This window comes from Pelobates fuscus, chromosome 2 (genome assembly GCF_036172605.1).
Source record: "Pelobates fuscus isolate aPelFus1 chromosome 2, aPelFus1.pri, whole genome shotgun sequence".
In the NCBI taxonomy this organism is placed as follows: Eukaryota; Metazoa; Chordata; class Amphibia; order Anura; family Pelobatidae; genus Pelobates; species Pelobates fuscus.
Genome location: NC_086318.1, coordinates 433,861,011 through 433,886,745, shown reverse-complemented (window position 1 = coordinate 433,886,745; position 25,735 = coordinate 433,861,011). Strand labels below are relative to the sequence as shown.

General features: G+C 42.6%; 2 protein-coding genes across 7 annotated transcripts in view; one reads left to right on the top strand and one right to left on the bottom strand.

Annotated features, from left to right (window-relative positions):
* PCARE (photoreceptor cilium actin regulator) overlaps positions 1-22,166 on the bottom strand; it is a 43,673-nt gene extending 21,507 nt beyond the window's left edge. Inside the window, exons 1-4 of one of the 4 annotated variants that reach the window (XM_063444087.1) lie at positions 22,077-22,166; positions 13,804-13,942; positions 11,341-11,467; positions 7,073-11,259 (exon numbers count right to left, since the gene is read on the bottom strand). In XM_063444087.1, the coding sequence (XP_063300157.1) occupies positions 7,073-11,112 (4,040 nt within the window). In that variant the 5' untranslated portion in view covers positions 11,113-11,259; positions 11,341-11,467; positions 13,804-13,942; positions 22,077-22,166. Of the gene's footprint in view, positions 1-7,072; positions 11,260-11,340; positions 11,468-13,803; positions 14,106-16,982; positions 17,058-22,076 lie in introns of those variants that run through there. The other 3 variants (XM_063444086.1, XM_063444085.1, XM_063444088.1) reach the window with 3 other exon arrangements.
* The window catches only part of CLIP4 (CAP-Gly domain containing linker protein family member 4), a 56,195-nt gene continuing 47,907 nt past the window's right edge, over positions 17,448-25,735 (top strand). For 2 of the 3 annotated variants that reach the window (XM_063444093.1, XM_063444091.1), the window contains exon 1: positions 17,448-17,537. The gene's annotated coding sequence lies outside the window, so the exon portion shown is untranslated. Of the gene's footprint in view, positions 17,538-19,914; positions 19,934-25,735 lie in introns of those variants that run through there. The other variant, XM_063444092.1, reaches the window with a different exon arrangement.

Below are 25,735 nucleotides of genomic sequence, written 5' to 3'. Positions count from 1 at the left end.
GCCTGCACTATTGTCCGGGGCTCAGATTTTGCTGTATTTTGGTGACGCTAGTCCCTCTGAGTCCCGATCGGTGATCCAATAAAGAATCTCTTCCTTCCTGAAGAAACCTGTGTCCATCTCTCTGTGCTTGGCTTCCGTCAGTTTCTCCGGTATCATGCGTGCAGTGATTGGAACCTGCAGAATACTGGGTACAGACGTAGTTCCCCTAACTCGTGTAATCAATTTCCTATCCTAACGTGGGCATTGGAAATTCTGCATACTGTAACACTCGTCATGGATAGCCTATTAAACCTGACGATGGACTCGGGATATCCTTACCCCTAGCTCAATGTACCCACTAACTATAACCCTATAACCATACTGCCTACTGTGCTATGTCATTTTACTCTGTTCTCTCCTAAATCCCTTGTCTACAGTCACTCACTAATCTATCACAGGCAACTCTCCAACACACCCAAAATCCATTGGCAATTGTTATTTCGTCATTTGTGCTAAAAGGACACTGCAGACACCAATTGAATGTTTATGCATTTTATGGTTCTTGGCTCAAATAATTAGATGCATTAAACACATTCACAATTGTGGGTAGTTTGTGAAATAAATAAATATGTTTATAACTATTTTGCAGGACTCTATCTCTTAACACTGCTTCCTCTGCTCTCTCTCTCTTTCACTCCAATATCCTTCCTCCTTGCTGGTCACATGATTCACAGCTCTTTTTAGGTCTCTTTTGTTCTGTTCATGTTAACAGATAGCACGGAAAAGAAATTCTGGGAGTTGCCGTAGCTGAATTCTGGAAGTTGTAGTAGCTGAATTCTGGGTGTTGCGGTGGCTGAATGCTGGGAGTTGCAGTAGCTGAATTCTGGGAGTTGTAGTAGCTGAATTCAGGGAGTTGCAGTAGCTGAATTCTGGGAGTTGCAGTAGCTGAATTCTGGGAGATGTAGTAGCTGAATGCTGGGAGTTGCAGTAGCTGAATTCTGGGAGTTGCAGTAGCTGAATTCTGGGAGTTGCAGTAGCTGAATTCTGGGAGATGCAGTAGCTGAATGCTGGGAGTTGTAGTAGCTGAATTCTGGGAGTTGTAGTAGCTGAATTCAGGGAGTTGCAGTAGCTGAATTCAGGGAGTTGCAGTAGCTGAATTCTGGGAGATGCAGTAGCTGAATGCTGGGAGTTGCAGTAGCTGAATTCTGGGAGTTGTAGTAGCTGAATTCTGGGAGTTGCGGTAGCTGAATTCTGGGAGTTGCAGTAGCTGAATTCTGGGTGTTGCAGTAGCTGAATTCTGGGACTTGCAGTAGCTGAATTCTGGGAGTTGCAGTAGATGAATTCTGGGAGTTGCAGTAGCTGAATTCTGGGAGTTGTAGTAGCTGAATTCTGGGAGTTGCAGTAGCTGAATTCTGGGTGTTGCAGTAGCTGAATTCAGGGAGTTGCAGTAGCTGAATTCTGGGACTTGCAGTAGCTTAATTCTGGGACTTGCAGTAGCTAAATTCTGGGAGTTGCAGTAGCTGAATTCTGGGAGTTGCAGTAGCTGAATTCTGGGAGTTGCAGTAGCTGAATTCAGGGAGTTGCAGTAGCTGAATTCTGGGAGTTGCAGTAGCTGAATTCTGGGACTTGCAGTAGCTGAATTATGGGAGTTGCCGTAGCTGAATTATGGGAGTTGCCGTAGCTGAATTCTGGGAGTTGCAGTAGCTGAATTCTGGGTGGGAGTTGCAGTAGCTGAATTCTGGGTGTTGCAGTAGCGGAATTCTGGGTGTTGCAGTAGCTGAATTCTGGGAGTTGCAGTAGCTGAATTCTGGGAGTTGCAGTAGCTGAATTCTGGGAGTTGCAGTAGCTGAATTCTGGGAGTTGCAGTAGCTGAATTCTGGGACTTGCAGTAGCTAAATTCTGGGAGTTGCAGTAGCTGAATTCTGGGAGTTGCAGTAGCTGAATTCTGGGAGTTGCAGTAGCTGAATTCAGGGAGTTGCAGTAGCTGAATTCTGGGACTTGCAGTAGCTGAATTCTGGGACTTGCAGTAGCTAAATTCTGGGAGTTGCAGTAGCTGAATTCTGGGAGTTGCAGTAGCTGAATTCTGGGAGTTGCAGTAGCTGAATTCTGGGAGTTGCAGTAGCTGAATTCAGGGAGTTGCAGTAGCTGAATTCTGGGAGTTGCAGTAGCTGAATTCTGGGACTTGCAGTAGCTGAATTATGGGAGTTGCCGTAGCTGAATTATGGGAGTTGCCGTAGCTGAATTCTGGGAGTTGCAGTAGCTGAATTCTGGGTGGGAGTTGCAGTAGCTGAATTCTGGGTGTTGCAGTAGCGGAATTCTGGGTGTTGCAGTAGCTGAATTCTGGGAGTTGCAGTAGCTGAATTCTGGGAGTTGCAGTAGCTGAATTCTGGGTGTTGCAGTAGCTGAATTCTGGGAGTTGCAGTAGCTGAATTCTGGGACTTGCAGTAGCTAAATTCTGGGAGTTGCAGTAGCTGAATTCTGGGAGTTGCAGTAGCTGAATTCTGGGAGTTGCAGTAGCTGAATTCTGGGAGTTGCAGTAGCAGAATTCTGGGAGTTGCAGTAGCTGAATTCAGGGAGTTGCAGTAGCTGAATTCTGGGAGTTGCAGTAGCTGAATTCTGGGTGTTGCAGTAGCTGAATTCTGGGTGTTGCAGTAGCGGAATTCTGGGTGTTGCAGTAGCTGAATTCTGGGAGTTGCAGTAGCTGAATTCTGGGAGTTGCAGTAGCTGAATTCTGGGTGTTGCAGTAGCTGAATTCTGGGAGTTGCAGTAGCTGAATTCTGGGACTTGCAGTAGCTGAATTCTGGGACTTGCAGTAGCTAAATTCTGGGAGTTGCAGTAGCTGAATTCTGGGAGTTGCAGTAGCTGAATTCTGGGAGTTGCAGTAGCTTAATTCTGGGAGTTGCAGTAGCTGAATTCAGGGAGTTGCAGTAGCTGAATTCTGGGAGTTGCAGTAGCTGAATTCTGGGACTTGCAGTAGCTGAATTATGGGAGTTGCCGTAGCTGAATTATGGGAGTTGCCGTAGCTGAATTCTGGGTGTTGCAGTAGCTGAATTCTGGGAGTTGCAGTAGCTGAATTCTGGGACTTGCAGTAGCTGAATTCTGGGACTTGCAGTAGCTGAATTATGGGAGTTGCAGTAGCTGAATTCTTGGTGTTGCAGTAGCTGAATTCTGGGAGTTGCAGTAGCTGAATTCTGGGAGTTGCAGTAGCTGAATTCAGGGAGTTGCAGTAGCTGAATTCTGGGAGTTGCAGTAGCTGAATTCTGGGAGTTGCAGTAGCTGAATTCTGGGACTTGCAGTAGCTGAATTATGGGAGTTGCCGTAGCTGAATTCTGGGAGTTGCGGTAGCTGAATTCTGGGAGTTGCGGTAGCTGAATTCTGGGTGTTGCAGTAGCTGAATTCTGGGAGTTGCAGTAGCTGAATTCTGGGAGTTGCAGTAGCTGAATTCTGGGACTTGCAGTAGCTAAATTCTGGGAGTTGCAGTAGCTGAATTCTGGGAGTTGCAGTAGCTGAATTCTGGGAGTTGCAGTAGCTGAATTCTGGGAGTTGCAGTAGCTGAATTCTGGGAGTTGCAGTAGCTGAATTCAGGGAGTTGCAGTAGCTGAATTCTGGGAGTTGCAGTAGCTGAATTCTGGGTGGGAGTTGCAGTAGCTGAATTCTGGGTGTTGCAGTAGCGGAATTCTGGGTGTTGCAGTAGCTGAATTCTGGGAGTTGCAGTAGCTGAATTCTGGGTGTTGCAGTAGCTGAATTCTGGGAGTTGCAGTAGCTGAATTCTGGGAGTTGCAGTAGCTGAATTCTGGGACTTGCAGTAGCTGAATTCTGGGACTTGCAGTAGCTGAATTATGGGAGTTGCAGTAGCTGAATTCTTGGTGTTGCAGTAGCTGAATTCTGGGAGTTGCAGTAGCTGAATTCTGGGAGTTGCAGTAGCTGAATTCAGGGAGTTGCAGTAGCTGAATTCTGGGAGTTGCAGTAGCTGAATTCTGGGAGTTGCAGTAGCTGAATTCAGGGAGTTGCAGTAGCTGAATTCTGGGAGTTGCAGTAGCTGAATTCTGGGAGTTGCAGTAGCTGAATTCTGGGACTTGCAGTAGCTGAATTATGGGAGTTGCCGTAGCTGAATTCTGGGAGTTGCGGTAGCTGAATTCTGGGAGTTGCGGTAGCTGAATTCTGGGTGTTGCAGTAGCTGAATTCTGGGAGTTGCAGTAGCTGAATTCTGGGACTTGCAGTAGCTGAATTCTGGGACTTGCAGTAGCTGAATTATGGGAGTTGCAGTAGCTGAATTATGGGAGTTGCAGTAGCTGAATTCTGGGTGTTGCAGTAGCTGAATTCTGGGAGTTGCAGTAGCTGAATTCTGGGAGTTGCAGTAGCTGAATTCTGGGAGTTGCAGTAGCTGAATTCTGGGAGTTACAGTAGCTGAATTCTGGGAGTTGCAGTAGCTGAATGCTGGGAGTTGCAGTAGCTGAATTCTGGGAGTTATAGTAGCTGAATTCTGGGAGTTGCAGTAGCTGAATTCTGGGAGTTGCAGTAGCTGAATTCTGGGAGTTGCAGTAGCTGAATTATGGGAGTTGCGGTAGCTGAATTCTGGGAGTTGCAGTAGCTGAATTCTGGGACTTGCAGTAGCTGAATTCTGGGAGTTGCAGTAGCTGAATTATGGGAGTTGCGGTAGCTGAATTCTGGGAGTTGCAGTAGCTGAATTCTGGGAGTTGCAGTAGCTGAATTCTGGGAGTTGCGGTAGCTGAACTCTGGGAGTTGCGGTAGCTGAATTCTGGGAGTTGCGGTAGCTGAATTCTGGGAGTTGCAGTAGCTGAATTCAGGGTGTTGCAGTAGCTGAATTCTGGGAGTTGCAGTAGCTGAATTCTGGGTGTTGCAGTAGCTGAATTCTGGGAGTTGCAGTAGCTGAATTCTGGGAGTTGCAGTAGCTGAATTCTGGGAGATGCAGTAGCTGAATTCTGGGACTTGCAGTAGCTGAATGCTGGGAGTTGCAGTAGCTGAATTATGGGAGTTGCAGTAGCTGAATGCTGGGAGTTGCAGTAGCTGAATTATGGGAGTTGCAGTAGCTAAATTATGGGAGTTGCAGTAGCTGAATTCTGGGAGTTGCAGTAGCTGAATGCTGGGAGTTGCAGTAGCTGAATTCTGGGAGTTGCAGTAGCTGAATTCTGGGAGTTGTAGTATAGCTAACAGCTGTCATAAATAAAAATCCCTGCTCTGCCTATAAGGTCATACTGTGCGAATATTTATGTAAAAAGCACTGTGAAACGTCTCACATAACAACTCATTCACGTGTAGATTTCTGCTGTGGTTCATGTATTTGGAAAGTATCCAGTTTTCTGGAACCATTTCAAACAATCAAATGGTTACTTTAAAGTGTTACTCCAACCCTTTTGGAGGGAGGAATATTTCTGGTGTAAAATTCCCTATTGGGCACTATGGAGAAGGTCTCCACTCCCATTTGCAGTACAACCTGCAAATAAAAGCCTTTTACTTACCTGGAATCCAGCGATGGGCGAAGCACCCGGTGCTGACCTTCTGTGCCTCCTCCAACGTCACTGGGGTGTTGCCCGGTCCAATCACAGGTTTCTCATAGAGAAGCCTGTGATTGGTCCGTTTCACCAGCTCGGGCACGCGCGCATTCTTGGCCGTCAAGGGGAGCAAGGGGATGGGAAAGAGTAAAGAGAGTGGATGTGTTTAAAAAAATCAAATACTGAGAGCAAAGGAGGGAGGCAGGAGGGAGCACAGAGTGGGAGTGAGAAGCAATCTTCCCTTTGCTCAGGTGCTCTGCCTGCAAGAGAGAAGATTTCTATGTCTGTGCGCTGATGAAAGAAGCAAGATATGCACAGAAATGGCATTGGCAGCTCAGCACAGAGTTCTAGGCTGCCAATGTCACGTGTACTGTGGGTGAAACTAGCCCCCAGCACACAGTAACAAATATCTCAGTATGTACACTTTAACCCCTTAAGGACCAAACTTCTGGAATAAAAGGGAATCATGACATGTCTCACATATCATGTGTCCTTAAGGAGTTGAAGGGTTACTCCAAGCACCATGACCACTTCAGTGATTTGATGTGGTCATGGTGCCTGGAGTCTGTATGTGCAGTGGTTTGCTATGAATTACATTTTTATGCTACTGTAATTGTAAGTCCTCCTCTAGCTGTGCCACTGGGGGCATAGCCAGGAGCGTCAAGAGTTTTGGGCTGCCTAATGTTAGTTCTGTGCATATTTCTCTTTTCTGCTCTCAGCCTATGGGTGGCAACAGGATTGGCATCCAGTCTTTGCAGTTCTGAAGAAGCCAAATGCACACACTAGTAAGAGAGGACACTTGACACCGGCGGGGACCCATGTAAAAGGGCAAAACATTGCAAAATGGTTTGCCCCATTACTGGTAAATGGAACAATTCTTTCGGAAGAAGCTTGGGAGACCGTCGAAATGTGTCAGGGGAGGTGGAGCTAAGAATCACAGGCATCCGGAACCCAGAAGAAAGATCACGGTCAGCATTTTGGTAAAACAAAATAGGAAACCCACCAGGACTTACAGTAAGCTGGGTTTATGTTTAATTTTAAGAACATTTTTTTTTTTTTTTTGATAGCTTCTTTGCTTCTGGTTTCTCCCCATTAAAAATCAAAGCTCAAGAGAGTGTGTGGCAGTTGATCCTTTATAGTGTGGAATAGCTCCCTCTCAAGTGGAGCCATTTACACACAGAGTCAGGGTTGACAAGGTTCTGGTAAATGTTAGTTGGACCCCCAGATATACACTTTTTAATCACACTATAATGTATTTGTATGAATATTTTCAGGTTTGATTTTTTTGAGAACTATTGTGTTAAGTATCCCAAGCGCACCACTATTTATTTTGGGAGCAAGGTATTCCTCACATCATAACCACCACAGTGGGTTGCAGTAGTTATGGTGCTTGGAGTGACCCTTTAAAGTAGTTGCAAGTACAGACTAAGTTCTTTTCAAAGTTACTGAAAGTATCCAAGCTTGAGGAGTACTTTTATACTCTACATTTGATTAGTAAACTGTTCTTACTAATACTCACTCTATTTTAAGCTTTCATCAAAAAACAATCATTAAAAGAAAGAGAAATATAAATTGCTTACCCAATGTGTTGAAGAGCAGAGTCACAAGATGATGAAGATGAAATTGATCCTGGAAGCCGAAGTTGAACTCTTGGCCTCCTGTCAGAATAGCACCTACGAATAAAAGGTTGAGGATTGGCTGCACTCATTGCCATCCTTCTGTGCTGATCCCCATATTGATATCCAGATAAATTATGCCTCATTACAGACGTTTGGGTGGCGCCAACTTCTATACCAGAGTTGTTTGGTGGTGTAGGTTTCTTGGTTTCAAATAATGAAGATGAAGATGGGCAAAATATTGATTGGGCATTTCCAAACACCTTTGAGGAAGGCAATATTTCATCAGAACTGCGCCTTAATCCTTTGTGTGTCACACTAGGAGAAACTGGTGGAGATGATGAGCAGTTGGAGGGGGATCTAGGCTCCTGGAAGAAGTTTGGGGGACTTGGTAGCCTACGCTGAGTAGGTGGACTTGGTGGTTTATTCTGTATTGGTGGGCTTGGTAGTCTGTGTCCATTGGGTGGACTTTGTAATCTGTGTTGGCTAGGTGGACTTGGTAGTCTTCGTTGATTTGGTGGTGCTTGCATAGTTGGACTTACTAGTTTACGTTGATTTGGTGGGCTAGGTGGTTGTTGTTGATGTGGTGGACTTGTTACTCTACACTGATTTGGTGGACTGGCTTGTTGTTGTTGACTTGGTGGACTTATTACTTTGCGTTGATTTGGTGGACTAGGTGGTGTTTGTTGACTTGGTAAACTTGTTAGTTTGTGTTGATTTGGTGGACTAGGTGGTGTTTGTTGACTTGATAAACTTGTTAGTTTGCGTTGATTTGGTGGACTAGGTGGTGTTTGTTGACTTGGTGGGCTTGGTAGTCTATGTGCACGTGGTGGACTTGCTGGCTTGCGTATTTGAGGAGGGCTCTGCAGCTTTCTTTGTGATGGAGGACTTTGAAGCTTCCTTTGAGTAGGAGGACTTGGCATTTTTGTCGTACTTCCTGAGATAGCATTCTTCTGCACTAGAGGAGGACTTTGTTGTATATTGTAATGAGTTTTAGTTGTAGACTTGTTAGTTGGTGGGTTTGTCATTTTTTTTTCAATTGAAGGAGACGGAAATGCTGTTCTTGTTGGAGGTATCCTCTTTAATGCTGTTGGTGACTTGTCATTTCTTCTGTATGATGTATTGGACCATTGTTTTTGTTTAAGTATGGATGGTTCATCAATGCATGGCTCTTGAATCTCACCATCATTGCTTACTGTCTCAACTTCACCTGGATTCTGCAAAGGAATTATTTTGTGTGACTGCTTATACAAATGTGCAGCCTGTTCAATTTCATGATTTCTCTGTACTTCTAAGCCTCTTTCTTGTTGTCTAGGGATTAGTTGATGTTCAGATACTAGAGTTCTAGGCGTGACATTTTCTTCCAGGTTACGGAAAGTCTTACCAAGAGTGCTATATACATCAGTGGCATTTTTGTTTGGTAACAAGTCTTTCAAGTTAACTGAAGATTTTATTTTATGTGATGCTCCCATCTTCTTCACAATGAAAGATGAGTTGGTATTGGAAATACTTTCAATATTTTTTGGATTTCCTTTCTCATGCTCTTTGGGTTGGAATCTGTTAAAAGAATCATCCATAAGTATTTCAAGAGGTGGAGGAGGAAAGTTTTCAAAGTCTTCTTCAATGTCAATCTCATTTGTATCTGTTTTGATAATATCTTGAGTTAATGGACAAGGAAAATGTGTGCTAAATTTACATGTATTCACTGGTGAACCTGTAAATATAGAGCCTCCATTGTCTGTTGATAAAATAGAACCCTTGTGGCTTAATGGTTCTAATCCCCGATATGCAGGAATTGTGGGAGGAAGGACTGGAACGCCAACTTTGCGCACACATCTTAGTGGCCCTAAAAGTTTTAGATTTGAGATTTTTAGAGGTTCATCTACTGGAGTAAATGTTTCAATTAATTTCCGAACTGACTGTCGGGGAGACGCATTAGTATTATCCTGTTTTATTTCCACTGAAGCAATTTTTTGCAATTCCGTTATGTCACACTGTAACAGAGTCTCGTTTAGTGTTGTTTTTAGGCTGAGATTTGATTCCTTTTCTGCAACTTTATCACATCTTGTTAAGGTAAGTTTTTCCTGACTAGGCAAAATGTTAAAACTTTTATCAAGGCATGACTTTAGTTTGTTGGTGTAAATATTATTGACTGACATAATATCATTGACATGTACAAAAGACTTGATATTGACCTTCTGTGAGGTTTCTTTGTTTTTATTTCCACTTGTCATCAATTTTTCCAGCTTTTTGTTGAGCTCTTTTTGTGTCCTTTGAAGTTCCAGTAGTGTTGGGTCTTCACTTTGACTTCTAAGTGACTCTGCAGATCTTGATCTTCTATGCCTTGAGGTTCTCCTGCTACTCCCATCTGCAGTTCTAGGTCTTACAAAAGTTGTTGTTCCCTCTTCCTCTCTGATCCACACGTTGCTGCTTGATGTCTCTGGGACAAATTTTATTTTTTCACTAATGGCCTCTTTCATTTTCAAATTCATTTCTTCATTTTCAGGGCTTTCTAACCATTTTGGTGAAGATTTGTAGACACCTGCACCTGCTGGAGATGTCATAGGCCTTTGAGGCAATGTGATCTGGCTTGATAAATTGTTATAATTTTCCACATCATTGCAACTATCATCACTGCTAGTAGAATCTTCAGAATCCTCATCATTGTTGCTGTCTTGTTCTAGTGTTGTACTAGAGTCAAGGGAGTTCATTGACAGACTAGTAGCCAGACTGGTTTGTTTAGGGACCCTTGTGTTGTTAAAACGAGGACCAACCATTTCTTTCGCGCATATTTCTGCAGAAGAGCTACCAGTCACATTAATATTGACTATTTCTTGCTCAATTCCCTTTGAATATACTTGTCCTGACAAATCAAGACTTGTCCGTCTTTCCATTTTATCAGGGGACTTGCATTCCTTTATGGATTCACTATCTCCTCCAATTCCACTATCTTCAGAATAAAGAGTTGAGTCATTTGGAAGGGTGTGAATGGGTCCAGATGCTGAGTCTTCGAGTAATTTGATTGTCCTCATTAAGCGTTCATCAGAGATTTGTTTCACTTTGAATTTTCCTTCAAAATTGGTGGCAGCTGATTGCAAATAAGTACAAGCTTCCTGCAAGGCATTTGAGGTCAGAGAAGACACTGTACTATTCAATGTTTGCATCCTGTTAACGGTATACTGTAGCAACTGCTGTAATAAATCTGGTTGTTCTCCGAGGTTCCCTTTTCCAAGAGGCCAAGTAAGGTTATTCCCAGCATTTTTTAAAAATATTTCTCCATCTTCAGCAATTTCTTCCAGACACTGGTTGATTTCATCGAACCTCAGGGCCATGAAGCTGACCATCTGCTGCAAAATGATCTGAGTCTGAGTAGCTTGATTTGCCAAAGATATTACAGTCTCATATTTTGAAAGGTTTGGATTCATATAAGCATAAGCATCCTGGTGGGCCTTAACAAGCAGTTCTGGAAAGTCCACTTTCTTTTCAGTTTCACTAAAAACAAGTTGTTTCTCTCTTGTTTTTGTACGCCTTCCCTGTTTGTTTGACCGTTGGCTCTTTGATCTTCTGCTTCTTCTTGGATTTTCCTGTGGCACCTCAGAACCTAATTCAAGTTCCGATCCTGTTGAGCTCTGCTTCCTTACAAGTCTTCTATCAAGGGGACCTTTTTGGCAAGTAATACTGACCATAGATTCATCAACCATACCTTTGATTTCCTCTGCCACATGGTTTTCTGCCACAGACAGTTTTTTAGCATTATTGACATTGGTAGCACTTGTCCCAAGGAGGGAGGTTTTCTTGAATTTTTCAGGTGGAACATTACCCTGTTCGATAGTTCCAGAACAGAGCTCTTCACTGGAGCCCAAAGAGCTTTTTTTACCCAGAGGAATTGTAATTCCATTATCGCTTTGTCCAGGAGCTAGAATGGCTTTGTTTTTCTTTAGAGGTTTCGCAGCATTTTTTGCAATACTTTGAATAATCCCACTATGAGAAGGTGAACAACCCATTCCGTAATGACACAATTTAAAATGATTCAGCAAATAAATATCTTGTCCTTACTGTTTTGTTGTATGATGAAAATGAAATCGGGACTAGTCAAATGAAGTTCCATGATCTCTTTGTTTTGTAGGTCTTCCAACACAATCGTTTTTCTCCTGGATAAAGAATAGGAACTTTTTTGCAAATTATATCACAAGGGATCTATCGGCAGGAACACAACAGAAAGAATTCTTTACCTTGTATAGAAAGATTATGTGACTGTCTCTTCCATAGACAGCTGTCAAGTCCAAATAGGATTTAGAGATTACTAGATTATCCTTTATCTGGTGAGAGGCAGATTCCATTGGTGAAAACATCCTGAAACTAGCCCAAACATCAAATGTAAATTTTGTTACATGGATTCTTTTTTAATGTAAACATGTACACTTGAGAATGTTATTAATATTTAAAATGACTAGGTAAGTACAAAAATAGTAAAAAGTTTAATGCATTACAAAAACAGAGAACAATACATTTTATTTACATGGATTATAAATACATCCACTGCAGTTTAAGTAAAGATTTTTGTGTTTGTTTTAACACACACACATTGCTCATTTTCTGTCGTTTTAATTTTGTTTTAACATATATTATAACTAGGATCCAGGAAATGGAATTGAGTTAGTGTCTTAATTGTCCATTACGTGATTAGTTTTGGGGCATTAAAATTAGCTGCAAAAACACACAGCAGCAGATTGTTCTTTAACAGTTAAACTTATTTTAAGTTGTATTGATTTGTATAAATCTTAGATTTTTCCTGATGTATAGTTGGAGACAATTTTACATTTACAAAAGCTACCTTATTCGTTCCATTCTTGTTAATGCTGAATCATTATATGCTAATCTGCTCTGCGTTTAACTCTTTCCTCTCCCTACCTCTCATACATTAATATAGTGCAGCGCTGTACAATGGGTAAACAAAACATATAGTCACGGAAGATCAATATAGGCATGACATACCAATGCAGGCAGGATCTCTGCTCAAAATATTAACAGTTTAAAGGAATAAAAATAGGTATTACTTTGTGCTGGGTAGAGAGAAGAAGGTGAAATCAAAACTTCCTTTTGCCAGAATGTATAGTATGTTTTAAAAAATGCATTATGCATTTATTATAGTAGGTAGACTCCATGGTCTATGACTGTGGTACGCAACCTTCAGCACTCGAGATATTGTTCACTACATGTCCCATAATGCTCAAAGCATCAGGGGAGACGGAGTCCACATCTGGAGTGCGGAAGGTGCCTACCCCTGGTCTAGGAGACTTGGTACGATAAATGAGCTACAGATATTTCCTGAATCCTGTGGTTCTATGGGAAATAGTATGTATGTATAAATAATAAACAAACGTTTCTGTGTAAATATCAGTTAATGCAATTGTATTAAACATATTAACATAAAAGCCATAAGCTAGCTTACAAAAATCTTCATTAAAAAATTATGTATTTGAAAGAAATTCATTATCACTGATGAAATAAATACATTTAATGTATGCATTCAGACTGAATGACTAAGAGCAAATATAATATTGCTCAGTATTAAAGGAACACTTTAAACCTTAATTAAGTGGTTTTGGTGTTTAGGTGCTGTCTCTTTGCTCAGATAACACAAAGCATTGTAAAATCTGAGAAACAGCATAGTTTACATCTATCTGAAAACAGCCACGCAGACAGCCACTAAAGGCACCTCCAGGGTGGAGTTGGTCAGGTATGGGAGTTGGATGCCCAGAGGGATGGACCCACCCAACGTGTTAGATTGCCCATGAAAAAGGTAGTCCTGTCTTTGAAATGGACAGCTCCTAAAATGGGTGGCCTGCTTGACCAACAGCCATCAACAGCCTCAAGACAGACCATGTGCTGGTGTGTTGTCCCTTTTTGCATCCTAAAATCTACCTGGGCAGATTTCATCATGTGGTCTCCAGGATGCATTTTGCTGAAACACTAAAATGTCTCAACCAAATAAGGACTGTTGGGACTGTATGATGCTATTGGCTTTTTATTGCTCTGGGATCAGCTGCTGCTGTTTAACAAAGTTACATCTTACTAAACAAGCTGCAACATTTTTTGTTTGTTTCTTTGCTGTACAACTTAAAGCGTGAGTTAGGTCATGATATTTCCTAAGATCTTATCTAAAAGTTAAACTATGTGTAATCAACCAAGTGCAAGAACGGATTATCAGACAGGGAGACGACAATTCGGATGTCAACTCTGGGTAGTGTGACAGTAAGGAAACTGACTGCAGCTAACCTGCACTAGGATAACAGATCACAATATGGTTAAGAGATCTTCTGTACGTTCCTGGAGACATATAACTTCTATAAGGGTATAATGAAAATCATGCTGACCAACAAAATGTAAATGTTGCATGTTCAGTATACTATATTTACCATATTATACCGAACATGCAATGTTTACATTACTATAGCAGATCTGTTTTGTCCGTATTCACATGTCAACAGCCAAACCCAAGACTGTTGGTACACGGGAGGTACGACCATAATGACAAGAGTTACTGAATCATAGCGGGAAACAGAACCAGCAGCTGGGAGTCGGCATGAACCATAGTCCTGATTCCACTAAGTTGGAATGGTCAAGGAGAGACAGATAGGATCAATGTTTGCAGCTGTTTTCGTACAATGACTCGAAAAGGAGGAACGTGTCACCTCTATTATTGCACATATCAGATGTCATGGAAAAAAAGATGCCTAGATCAGAGGATCTTCTTGTCACCTGCAGGTTACGAGGCTAGCATTCCTGCCTTTTCATGTAGGCACGGAAGGCCATCAGGTTGGACAGCTGCAACTGAAAGGAAACAAAAATATCAACATACATGGTTTCACTTGCAGTTCATGTTTGTATATTTATAGTCTAGTGTTTATCTGTAAATGATTCCTTCAATGTAGAATTATGCTGATTCCCTTCACTCACATGAGGTCGTCATCGGGCAGCAGTGGTCCAACCTACTTGTACAGGAAGGGCCTGCATCAGCTACTAAAATAGGCAGAAACTGAGAAACATGCGGGATGGGGAGGTAGACACGAGAATTGAATGATGATGGAGATGGGCACAGGATGGAAATGAAGAATGACACTGGAAAATCATGTACACTGGGTAGAACCTGGCATTACTGAGGGGCACAATACTGGAATAGGTACAATGGGAGCTAGATAAGAGATGGGTAAGCAAGATTGGGGTATGGCATGATTTTAGCGGAATAACGATAAAGCAACAACAATGGTGCTGGATATGGGGATAAAGACGGAGTCAGATATGGGATTAGGGAACGTGGTTTTGCCTGCAGGTTAGTAGTTGAATTAGGTTGGGGCAAATCATGGCATGGGATGATGATGGCGATGGGCAATGGTCTAGAGCAGGGGACAGGGTAAGTAACTTTTGGAACTCCAGGTGTTGTGGACTACAATTCCCTTCATGCTTTGCAAGCATTATAGCTGTAAGAGCATTATAGTAGATGTAATCAACAACATCTGGAGGTCCAAAGGTTTCCAATCTCTGGTCTAGAAGGATAAAACCAGAAAAGAGTTCGGAATCCTTGTATTCACAATCTTGCATGGCTATGCATGAATTACCACCGGCAGTTTGCATACATTAGGACTACTGATTATTGGAAACATTGCCTGTATTCCTATATTGCTTTGTTCTTTGTGTTTGTTGTTTTGACTCCACTTAGTTCTTTTTTCTTTCTATACAAAAATGCACTGAATAATTCACACACCTTGACAAGGCACACACATACATCCATACAATACAGTCTCTAGGTTATCATGAAGCTGATAAGGAATATTTTTATGCCAAAATAACCAAATCAGAAAAATTCTCTAATTTGAAAATTTGAAATTCTTTTAATACGTGGTTTATTAAATATCTCTGTCTCAGTTATTCACTAAACCACAAACTGTTGGAAAATCTCAAATGAAGTAGATTGCAAGCTCTTTTTAGCAGGGTCTTCATTAACCTATTGTTCCTGTAAGATGCATTTGTCTAATTTATTGTTAAATGTCCCCCTTTATAATATTGTAAAGCGCTGTGGGATAAGTTGGTGCTCTATAAATGCTGATAATAATAAAAAGAAGTGCAAATTCTGGGCCAAAATAATAGATGCCGGGTTATCCTTTTCAACAATATTTGACCAAATCACAGATGCAGTACATGACAAATGCTAAATTGAAAAAATACTTACAAACTTCTATTCCAATTAAGATAAAATCACGTAGCAGACATTCACATGGTTGGCAGAGTGCCCATGGGCGGCATCCAGTGATGAAGGCATAATAACATGCTTTTATTAAAATAATTGACTGCTTATGAGTAAGCTCCAAACTATGTGCTAAACACGTCAACCTTCAACTTTGAATGCTGCCTGCTGGCATCTATCACCCATGAGAATACCTGCTGTGTGATATTATCTGCATTGGAGTACATGTTAAGTAATATTTTAGCAATCATCGTGTAAGGCATCTTTATATAGAGGAGTGTTGATTGTAAAGGATAATTCTCATTCTGTTATTTATGAATTGCTGACCCATTTCGTTGTTTACTAATGTGCAAAATGCCAGGAATGCAAAATGAATGTCAAATGTTAAGCCTAATAAGCCAAATTAGGAAAAATCTCCCCTTTAGCTATATTTCGAGTTTAGATAAAATGTGAAATTCACTTTGTATTCCTGACATTTCACAAATTAATGAATGAAATACGGGGATGGACCTGGACTCACAACCACGTTCAAAACAAAATCTCAATCTGTCTTCTTCGTAATATTTCCATGAAAATCTTAAAAATGATTGGCTAAAATGGGAAATCACCGGGAATTTCACATTTTGGGATGAATTACAATTCAGTATATTTGATCAATTACAACAGTTAAGGAATGGACTATATGTTTAACCCCTTAAGGACATATGACATGTGTGACATGTCATGACTCCCTTTTATTCCAGAAGTTTGGTCTTTAAGGGGTTAAAGAGCATTAAATGAAGGTGTATACATTTATTAGCAGAGTACAAAGCTCACGTTTTATGCTCTTTATTTTGATTCCAAGTAGACTGTGATAGGTAAATCTTAATTGCCTGCTAGAGCAATGCAGCGTCCCATGTGAGCATCAAACCTTCCAGACTGCAGTCGTCTCTATCAGATATGTATAGTTCGGGATCTATTCCAGCACAATGGCTTTTATTGTATTAATATAATTTGTAAACTATGCACCATTACGTTATTATAAAATTTGAAATGTTTTTCCACCAATATATATTGTCCAGTATGTTTTAAAATGCACTGCTTGTGTACACAGTGCTTGTCTATCAGAAGCATTTTATTCAAGGTAGGATTTTAGGGACTGAAAATAATAAAAAAAAAAAAAACTATTAAATGGATGCTTTTTATTTTTAGTTTACATTTTGCCTCAGCCACAACTCTAGTAGCTGTCAAAGAGACAGCCTCCAAAAGCTCTGAATGATTCACACTGAGAAGCATTGGATTCACTGTGTTTGTTTTAGGAAGCTCTGATTGGTGAAGGTCTCCAATGCTTCTCTAAGAGCATCACAAGTTCAATTCTCAGAAGAGAAGGAGCAGCAGTACCCTGGAGTTCTTCCCGGTGCGGAGTAAAAATGCTTTATTTTTTTTATTTTGCAAGGTGTTCTTTAATATAATAATAGAACACAGTAAGGCTAACATCTCAAAGCAGCTCTCCCAATTGTACAGAGTGTGGCACTGCAGTCCCAATTTTAGGGTCCTTTCCTACCATCTTGGGTCCCATGGAGCGGAATAGACACTTACCAGCTACGTTTATTCCCTTATTTGGCTGCCCACCCCCCACCCCCCCGTTACAGTATTGTGTCTTTTCCCCTGTGATTTCCAGTGGTTCCTCTTTGGCCGTACGGGACTTCACTGTGGCAGTGAAAGGGTTAAGTTGGTATGAGGTAGTCTGCTGGTTCCTGGCAGTGAGAGGGTTAATACAGCAGGTGCAGTGTTGTAGAATAACAGCTCCCATGATGCATTGCCAGGCTGTTGCTAGGCATGCTGGGAGCTGTGTTCCAGTCAGAGCCTGTTACCCCCTGGATGCTCACCAATTAGCCAGTGACGTCGATATGGTAGCCGGTGATGTCACCTTTGTTCGCCCCGCCCCCAGACCGATGTCATCCAGCTGTGGGCTGTGCTCTGGCTGTCAGTCCTTCCACAGTGGGCGGGGCCTGTGTTCGGGCTGTCAGTCATTCGGCGGTGGGCGGGGCCTGTGGTCGGGCTGTCAGTCATTCGGCGATGGGCGGGGCTTGTGTTCGGCCTGTCAGTCATTCGGCGGTGGGCGGGGCCTGTGGTCGGGCTGTCAGCGCATTTAACCTCCTGCTCGCCGGACAGACAGGCGGATGGATGGAGAGGGCGCTGCGGGTGAGCTGGGGGCAGCGGGGGATGTGTCTCTGGGTAACCATGGTAACATTACTGTGCCGCCATTACTGGGGATTGGGGAATCAATGGGCTAACCTCACTGAGTCTGGACTACCACTCCCACCACACCAGCCATGGCTAGCTACCTGGACTCCCACCACTCCAGCCATGGCTAGCTCCCTGGACTACCATTCCCACCACTCCAGCCATGGCTAGCTCCCTGGACTACCACTCCCACCACACCAGCCATGACTAGCTACCTGGACTCCCACCACTCCAGCCATGGCTAGCTCCCTGGACCACCACTCCCACCACTCCAGCCATGGCTAGCTCCCTGGACTACCACTCCCACCACACCAGCCATGACTAGCTACCTGGACTTCCACCACTCCAGCCATGGCTAGCTCCCTGGACCACCACTCCCACCACTCCAGCCATGGCTAGCTCCCTGGACTACCACTCCCACCACACCAGCCATGGCTAGCTACCTGGACTCCCACCACTCCAGCCATGGCTAGCTCCCTGGACTACCACTCCCACCATGCCAGTCATGGCTAGCTCCCTGGACTACCACTCCCACCATGCCAGTCATGGCTAGCTCCCTGGACTACCACTCCCACCATGCCAGTCATGGCTAGCTCCCTGGACTACCATTCCCACCACTCCAGCCATGGCTAGCTCCCTGGACCACCACTCCCACCACTCCAGCCATGGCTAGCTCCCTGGACCACCACTCCAGCCATGGCTTGCTATCTGGACTACCACTCCCACCATGCCAGTCATGGCTAGCTCCCTGGACCACCACTCCCACCACTCCAGCCATGGCTAGCTCCCTGGACCACCACTCCCACCACTCCAGCCATGGCTAGCTCCCTGGACTACCACTCCCACCACTCCAGCCATGGCTAGCTCCCTGGACTACCACTCCCACCATACCAGTCATGGCTAGCTCCCTGGACTACCACTCCCACCACTCCAGCCATGGCTAGCTCCCTGGACTACCACTCTTACCACACCAGCCATGACTAGCTCCCTGGACTACCACTCTTACCACACCAGCCATGACTAGCTCCCTGGATTACCACTCTTACCACACCAGCCATGACTAGCTCCCTGGACTACCATTCCCACCACTCCAGCCATGGCTAGCTCCCTGGACTACCACTCCCACCACTCCAGCCATGGCTAGCTATCTGGACTACCACTCCCACCACTCCAGCCATGGCTAGCTCATTGGACTACCACCAGCCATGGCTATCTACCTGGACTACCACTCCCACACCAGCCATGACTAGCTCCCTGGACTACCACTCCCACCACTCCAGCCATGGCTAGCTATCTGGACTACCACTCCCACCATACCAGCCATGGCTAGCTCCCTGGACTACCACCAGCCATGGCTATCTACCTGGACTACCACTCCCACACCAGCCATGGCTAGCTCCCTGGACTACCACTTCCACCACATCAGCTATGACTAGCAGTAATTGGGTTAACAGTCATTGTAGAGCATGATCTCCTTGTCCTCCTCAGCAAAGCATGCTTACCCTTAGTATGTCCCTTGCACACCTGGCAAAGAATATTCCCTCAACAGCAGAGCGTGCCCCCTTCCATTCCTATACCCCTTCACCCACAGCAGAGCATGCCCCCTTCCACTCATTTACCCCCACACCAAAGTATGCCCCCTTCCTCTCATATACCCCCACAGCAAAGCGTGCCCCCTTCCACTCATATACACCCACAGCAAAGCGTGCCCCCTTCCACTCATATACCCCCACACCCACAGCAGAGCGTTCCCCCTTCCACTCATATACCCCCACACCCACAGCAGAGCGTGCCCCCTTCCATTCATTTACCCCCAAACCCACAGCAGAGCGTGCCCCCTTCCACTCATATACACCCACAGCAGAGCGTGCCCCCTTCCACTCATATACCCCCACACCCACAGCAGAGCGTGCCTCCTTCCATTCATATACCCCCAAACCCACAGCAGAGCATGCCCCTGTTCATTCATATACCCCCATACCAGAGCGTGCCCCCTTCCACTCATATACACCCGCAGCAGAGCGTGCCCCCTTCCACTCATATACCCCCACACCCACAGCAGAGCGTGCCTCCTTCCATTCATATACCCCCAAACCCACAGCAGAGCATGCGTGCCCCTTCCATTCATACCTCGTACCCACATGGGCTTTTTATACCATACTGAATTGAGGGAAATTTAGAGATATTAGAAGATGTCATTGTAGATTTGGGTGCCTGGGGTGCCGGGGACATATGCTGAACCACCCCGGCATTCACTGAAAGGGAAACCGACTTCTCTTCTTCTTGTGTGTTTTTGCGTTTGCTAATCTGATTTCCAGATATTCACTGGATCCACTGGTGTCACTGTGACATAGGTCAGTGCAAAGTTTGCTAGTTGCCTTATATCACTGCTGTTGTGGCTTCTAGTGTGAAGTACGGTATATGAAAATGACCTTGTTTTACTTATTCTATTTTCTTGATATTTTTCATGTTCAGCACAATTCACCCAGTATGGCTTTTTATTCTGCTACATACAGAGCGAGCCAAAATTCGGAGTATGGTTTCAGGAGTCAATAACTTTGTTTACTAATGAACCAATTTCAATGATATTACATACAATGAGTGCTTAACGTATGTAGATTTTGTTTGATTAGGTACGGAAAGTGACATCTTTTAAATGCGCTCCATTTACGCTTTCGTTAAGTAGTTGACTCTTTCCATTGTGTTGTTAATAATATTAGTTAATGTTTGGGGTCGTAGCGCTTGAATTTCTGCACGGATATTCTCATTGAGCTGCTTAAGGGTGTGCGGTTTGTTAACGTACACCCGCTCCTTCGGATATCCGCACAGGAAGTAATTGGGAGCTGAAAGGTCGGGCGAACGTGGCGGACAATTAATCTGGAAATATCTTCAAACTGTTGTCTCAGTTTTGAAAATAAAATTCTGCTATTTCTACTCCTTGGTCCTTCGTGAAATTACCCACGATGAATCTCAGTTATAATATGTCCCTGAACAAACAAAATCGAACTAGTAGCAAATAAGTTATTTACCTGTCAAACCCTACTCTGAATCTCCTTAGCAGCAAAATAAAGACAGATACTTTGAAATTCGGATGAGAAATCGGTAAGGAAATTCACCAAAGTGCAATTTGTTGGGAATTCTAAATACATTTAAAAGTTCAGGTTAAAGAACCTAAATTGAAAGGCTGACTATGCAAATTTATTCCAATTTGTATATTTTGGCTTCGAGTTTGAGAGTTTGGGGCTTACATATCCAGTTGTAGCATATTAAAACCTGAAAGCAAAGTTTGGGCTAAGATAGCGGACTTGTGACTGGATTTGGAAATGTTTTCCAGATCTGCTACTGTTGCCCATATTTTGCCGTTCACGTTTCAGTTCACTATCTGGCGTTTAGGATTCCGGAATGCTTTTTGGATTTATTGTATTTTGCGGATTGGTAACTGGAAAGTAGTTGCAGGATGTAACAAGTCTCGAAATCTCGGGTAATCACAGTAATATCCAGATATATTGTGTGTTTTTTTTTTTTTTTTTTTTCTAAAGCAATGTCTTCGGTGACGCTACAAATATGTCAGTGTATAAAACCACTGTGACCTTAAATATATACTGCCATAGGAGATAAACTTCTTATGGAATATGACCTTGTAGCATTGAAACACTGCACATACAGAGGGGTATGAGCTACACTAAAACTGTTTCATTAAAGGAATATTATCGGGTCAGGAAAACATTAGAGTCCGGACCCTATTGTTTTAACCCCTTAGTGACCAGACCGTTTCTCAATTTTCTTACCGTTAAGGACCAGGGCTCTTTTTACATTTCTGCGGTGTTTGTGTTTAGCTGTGATTTTCCTCTTACTCATTTTCTGTACCCACATATATTATATACAGTGTTTCTCGCCATTAAATAGTCTTTCTAAAGATACCATTATTTTCATCATATCATATCATTTACTATAATTTTTTTTTATAAAATATTATGAAAAACACACACTTTTTTTTCCAACTTTGACCCCCAAAACCTGTTACGCATCTACAACCGCCAAAAAACACCGTGCTAAATAGTTTATAACTTTTGTCCTGAGTTTGGAAATATTATGTTCTTAGGTTTATTTATTTTTTTGCAAGTTTTAGGGCTATAAGTACAAGTAGGACATTGCTGTTTCAAAATATATATATATATATTTTTAAATTTATCTATAGTGACATTGTAACACTGATATCTGTCATAAATCTCTGAATAAAACAAAGGTAATAGGCGCTCGCTATAGTATAATGTGTCACTTGGTGAGGGCTGCGGTACACAATACAAGGATTCCCAAACCTCGTGGAAAGAAAGATAGTAAAGTGCATGGCGTATACTGCGCCCAAAATTTAAACGTACATAAATCTTCAGAGGGTACAATAGTTTAGACCTCAGAATAATAGAAAAGACAATAATGGTGCAATACAGTATGATAAGATACAAACTATAAAGTAACTGCTGTATGAGATCCACTCACATTTGATTAACCTATCTAAGAGCTCTGCTGTATTGCGCGTGGACGTTATAATCCCCGTCTAAAGATGTATGGTGGTATAGGCAGTGCCGGTGCTCCAAATTGAATGCAAATATGCCTGGTATATGTGGAGACAAAAAAAAAAATTACAAATAAAACCAAAAAAACTCAAACGATATAGTAAGTATTGATAAAAAAAAAAAAAAAATCAGATGTAATGTACTTCCATTTGCTAGAGCAAGATTTGCTCTAGTTAAAGCAGCATGGGTGGTATAATTCCCACCTAAGGATATACTGGTACCAGGTAGCAAATGGCTATAAAAAGTAACTTTAGTTGAAGCAAAATGTGAAAAGCAATAAAAGAATCTAAAGCCTAAAAGAATTAGATGCAGAAGCCCCACTTGACGCATTTTGCCTGTTCAAAGGCTTTTCCCAAAGTGAGGTCAGGAAGACAGCCACTAGAGGCGGGATTAACCCTGCAATGTAAACGGCTATGTTTACAGCTGCAGGGTTAAAACCTGGGGGACCTAGCACCCAGACCTCTTCATTGAGCTGAAGTGGTCGGGGTGACTATAGTGGTCCTTTAAGTTATGGTGCCCTTAATGTACCTTTAACATCTGAATGAAAGCTTTTCTCTTTCATGCAGGCACAGAAAATGTTACCTGCGCACTATCACAAATCTCTGTGCACATTTAAATGACTGGAGGATTTTAGTGTAATAATGTCCATTTAAGTGTAAGTTCACCTGCCAAGTCAAGGCAAAACCTCTTAGATGAGTCTTACACTAACAATGCACCTTGCTGTTTTCAGCGAACAGATCCTTTCGTTCTCAAAGAATGGGTTATTTTTATAAACCCCCTACATACTTATTAACCCTTTTCAGGGAACACATGGAGTGGGCAGCAGCACTGTAACATGGCTGTATAATACAAATATACAAAATTAAGCTCTGTGCTCAAACTCCCACTACTCCTGGGCGGCAGTAATGATTATAGTGCACATCAGCCCAAATACATACAATAAAAACCCAAAGAAAACGTTACTTGCTTTGTTTTTTTTGTCGCCAACCTCATGTGTTACCAATTAAGGGTTAATAAGTTTGTAGGGGTTTACAAAAATGCCCCTTTCTGTCTCTTTGGAGGTTTTACCTGAAAGAAGCAAGGAAAGTTAGTGCAGGGCTTGACAAATCCCAGGTCGCCATGGTGACTAGAAATTTCACCTGCTGCCTGGGATGGTGGCCATTTAGCGAATGCGGCCGTCTGGGGTAGCATTGGAGACGGCCATCATGGGGAACATGGAGGCGGTCAGCTGAGGTAGCAATGAGATGGCACGCGGTAATGTTCTGTCTGCTCCCTTGCACGCTGTTTAGTGATGCCAGGAGTTGGAATATGATGTCACTCCGGCCCCGGCATCACTACAGGGGAGTAGAGAGGAACTGCAGGAAGATGATCAGCGCAGCCCCACTGGACCCCAGGGAAAGATCCACTCTGCTCTCCCCAAGGTAGGGAGGCTGGGTGGGCATACATTAAAATATAAATGTCAGTTTGTGACGGTGTGAGAAAATGAATGTGTGTTTGTGTGTCTCGTTAGGTACCTGCCCCCCTCCAAAAGCATGAGACAGGTTTTTTTACTCACCTTTTTTCCCTCACAGTGCTGGTTTTGCCACGGCTGATCCCAACTTCATGTCTGATATCCTCAATCTTTATGATCTCAGCTAATCCATTGCCTCCACATATTTAAATGTGCACTGGATTTGAGATAGTGTGCAAGTAATTTTTTTTTTCTTTTTTATTGAATGTATTTGGGCTGATGTTTGCTATAGTCATTTCTGCCGCCCAGGAGTATTGGGAGTTTGAGTGCAGGGCTTAATTTTTATGTTTGTATATGCAGGCTGTGTCAGTCACAGCCAGGAGAGGTTTGGGTAGGGCTGTATAAACAGAAACAAATGCCATTTAACTCCTAAAAGGCAGAGAATTGAGCAGTGAGCCTGCAGGGGCATGGTGTATACACCAAAGCTGCTTCTACTGAGTGTAGGGTAGAATTCTTATCAGGGTTATTCACTAAAGTGAGATTTCACAATTAAAAGTGAATTTGAAATTTCAGGTCCAAGTTGCCTAATTGGAAAAATTCTCTAAGTCCGCTATGGTTTAGCTTCTCACTTTAGTAAATAACCTTTAGAATTTCTGGACCTGTTACACCATCACACAACCATAAAAGGACAACGTTATTCAATAAACTGCGACTTGCCAGTAACTGTATTGTCTATTGCAAATCTTGGACCAGAATTGCTGATTTGGAAAAATTATTCGACTCTTGGTTTCAAATTCAGTTATTTTGGCTTAGAATGTGGCACCGGGATTGGGAGATCAGAGGGCAAAAGCTGGCCTGGAATGGATGCCCTGCCAGTGCGATGGACCGAAAGGGGCATGTCATCCAGACATCCCTACTAACCAGAAGCGTAACTAGAAACCACAGGGCCCCGATGTGAAAACTGCAACCGCGGTACTTCCGCCAGCGCTACTAACCTTCCATATAGGCATGTCCATGGAAAACCCTGGGTGTAAGATAAAAACGTGGCTGGTAATGTTGGTGAGGTTTCAATGGTTATGCACGGGATAGGTATAAGGTTATCCTAACTATAAGATAAGGCCAGGGACTAATGAAAGTATTTAGAACATTGGGCAGACTAGATGGGCCGACTGGTTCTTATCTGCTGTCACATTCTATGTTTCTATAACCGTACGTGCTAACTGTCTATTTTACTTTTGCTGTTGTACTCACCTCTGGGTGGATACATCAAATAAAATACATCTTTAATTCTACACCCACCATTATTAGCAGTTTGCTTGACACCGTATATATTGATTTAGAAGAGCAATACTTTAGCCTGAGACCCTCTTATTATATGGCAGGGTCTCTTTAAATCCCCTGTTAATATTCAATGTTATTGCTCAACTTATTACAGAAGAATTTTATTTGAATGATTTATTTTGTATTTTTGAAGATATATTTGAAATTGCAGACACCATAAAATAATGCACAGATTAGATGGGCTGGTTGAATATTAAATGTTATATCACTATCTCTATAGCAAATAAACCAAGATAATAATATGTGTAGTGCATTTTATTCACGCTCACATGGAATTCCATTTATATGATTTTATTAATTTTCATTTTTAAATTTTTGGTTTTCTATAAATTGAGCCATAGTTGTTCATGTTGACTGTAATCTAACTAATGAAATGCATTTCTTGCTAGAAGCCCCAAGACTTGCCTGCAGCACATCTCGCCACATTTTGAGTTGGAAGATGTGTTATTGCAACTTTGTGTTCAGATCGCATTGCTTTGGGGGTTTATTGAGAAATTGGCAGGTTAATCTCCCCTTTCTCCTGTATTTATACAGGATGATCACTATAACTCAACTCTGCATGATTAGCAGCTGCTAATTGTCTTACAAGGGTGAAAATCATCCATTTATTTCATTTGGAAAGGAAGAGAAACACTTGTTCTAGGATGTGCAGAAAGACGTCTTTCAGTGTTGCGCACACACCAAGCCCAGTGTTTGGATTCTGACATTCATTTTCCAGACATCTGGGTGATGCTGTAACAGCCAAACCGTGTGATCTCACTGCGTTGTATAATCTCTTCCTATTCTATGTC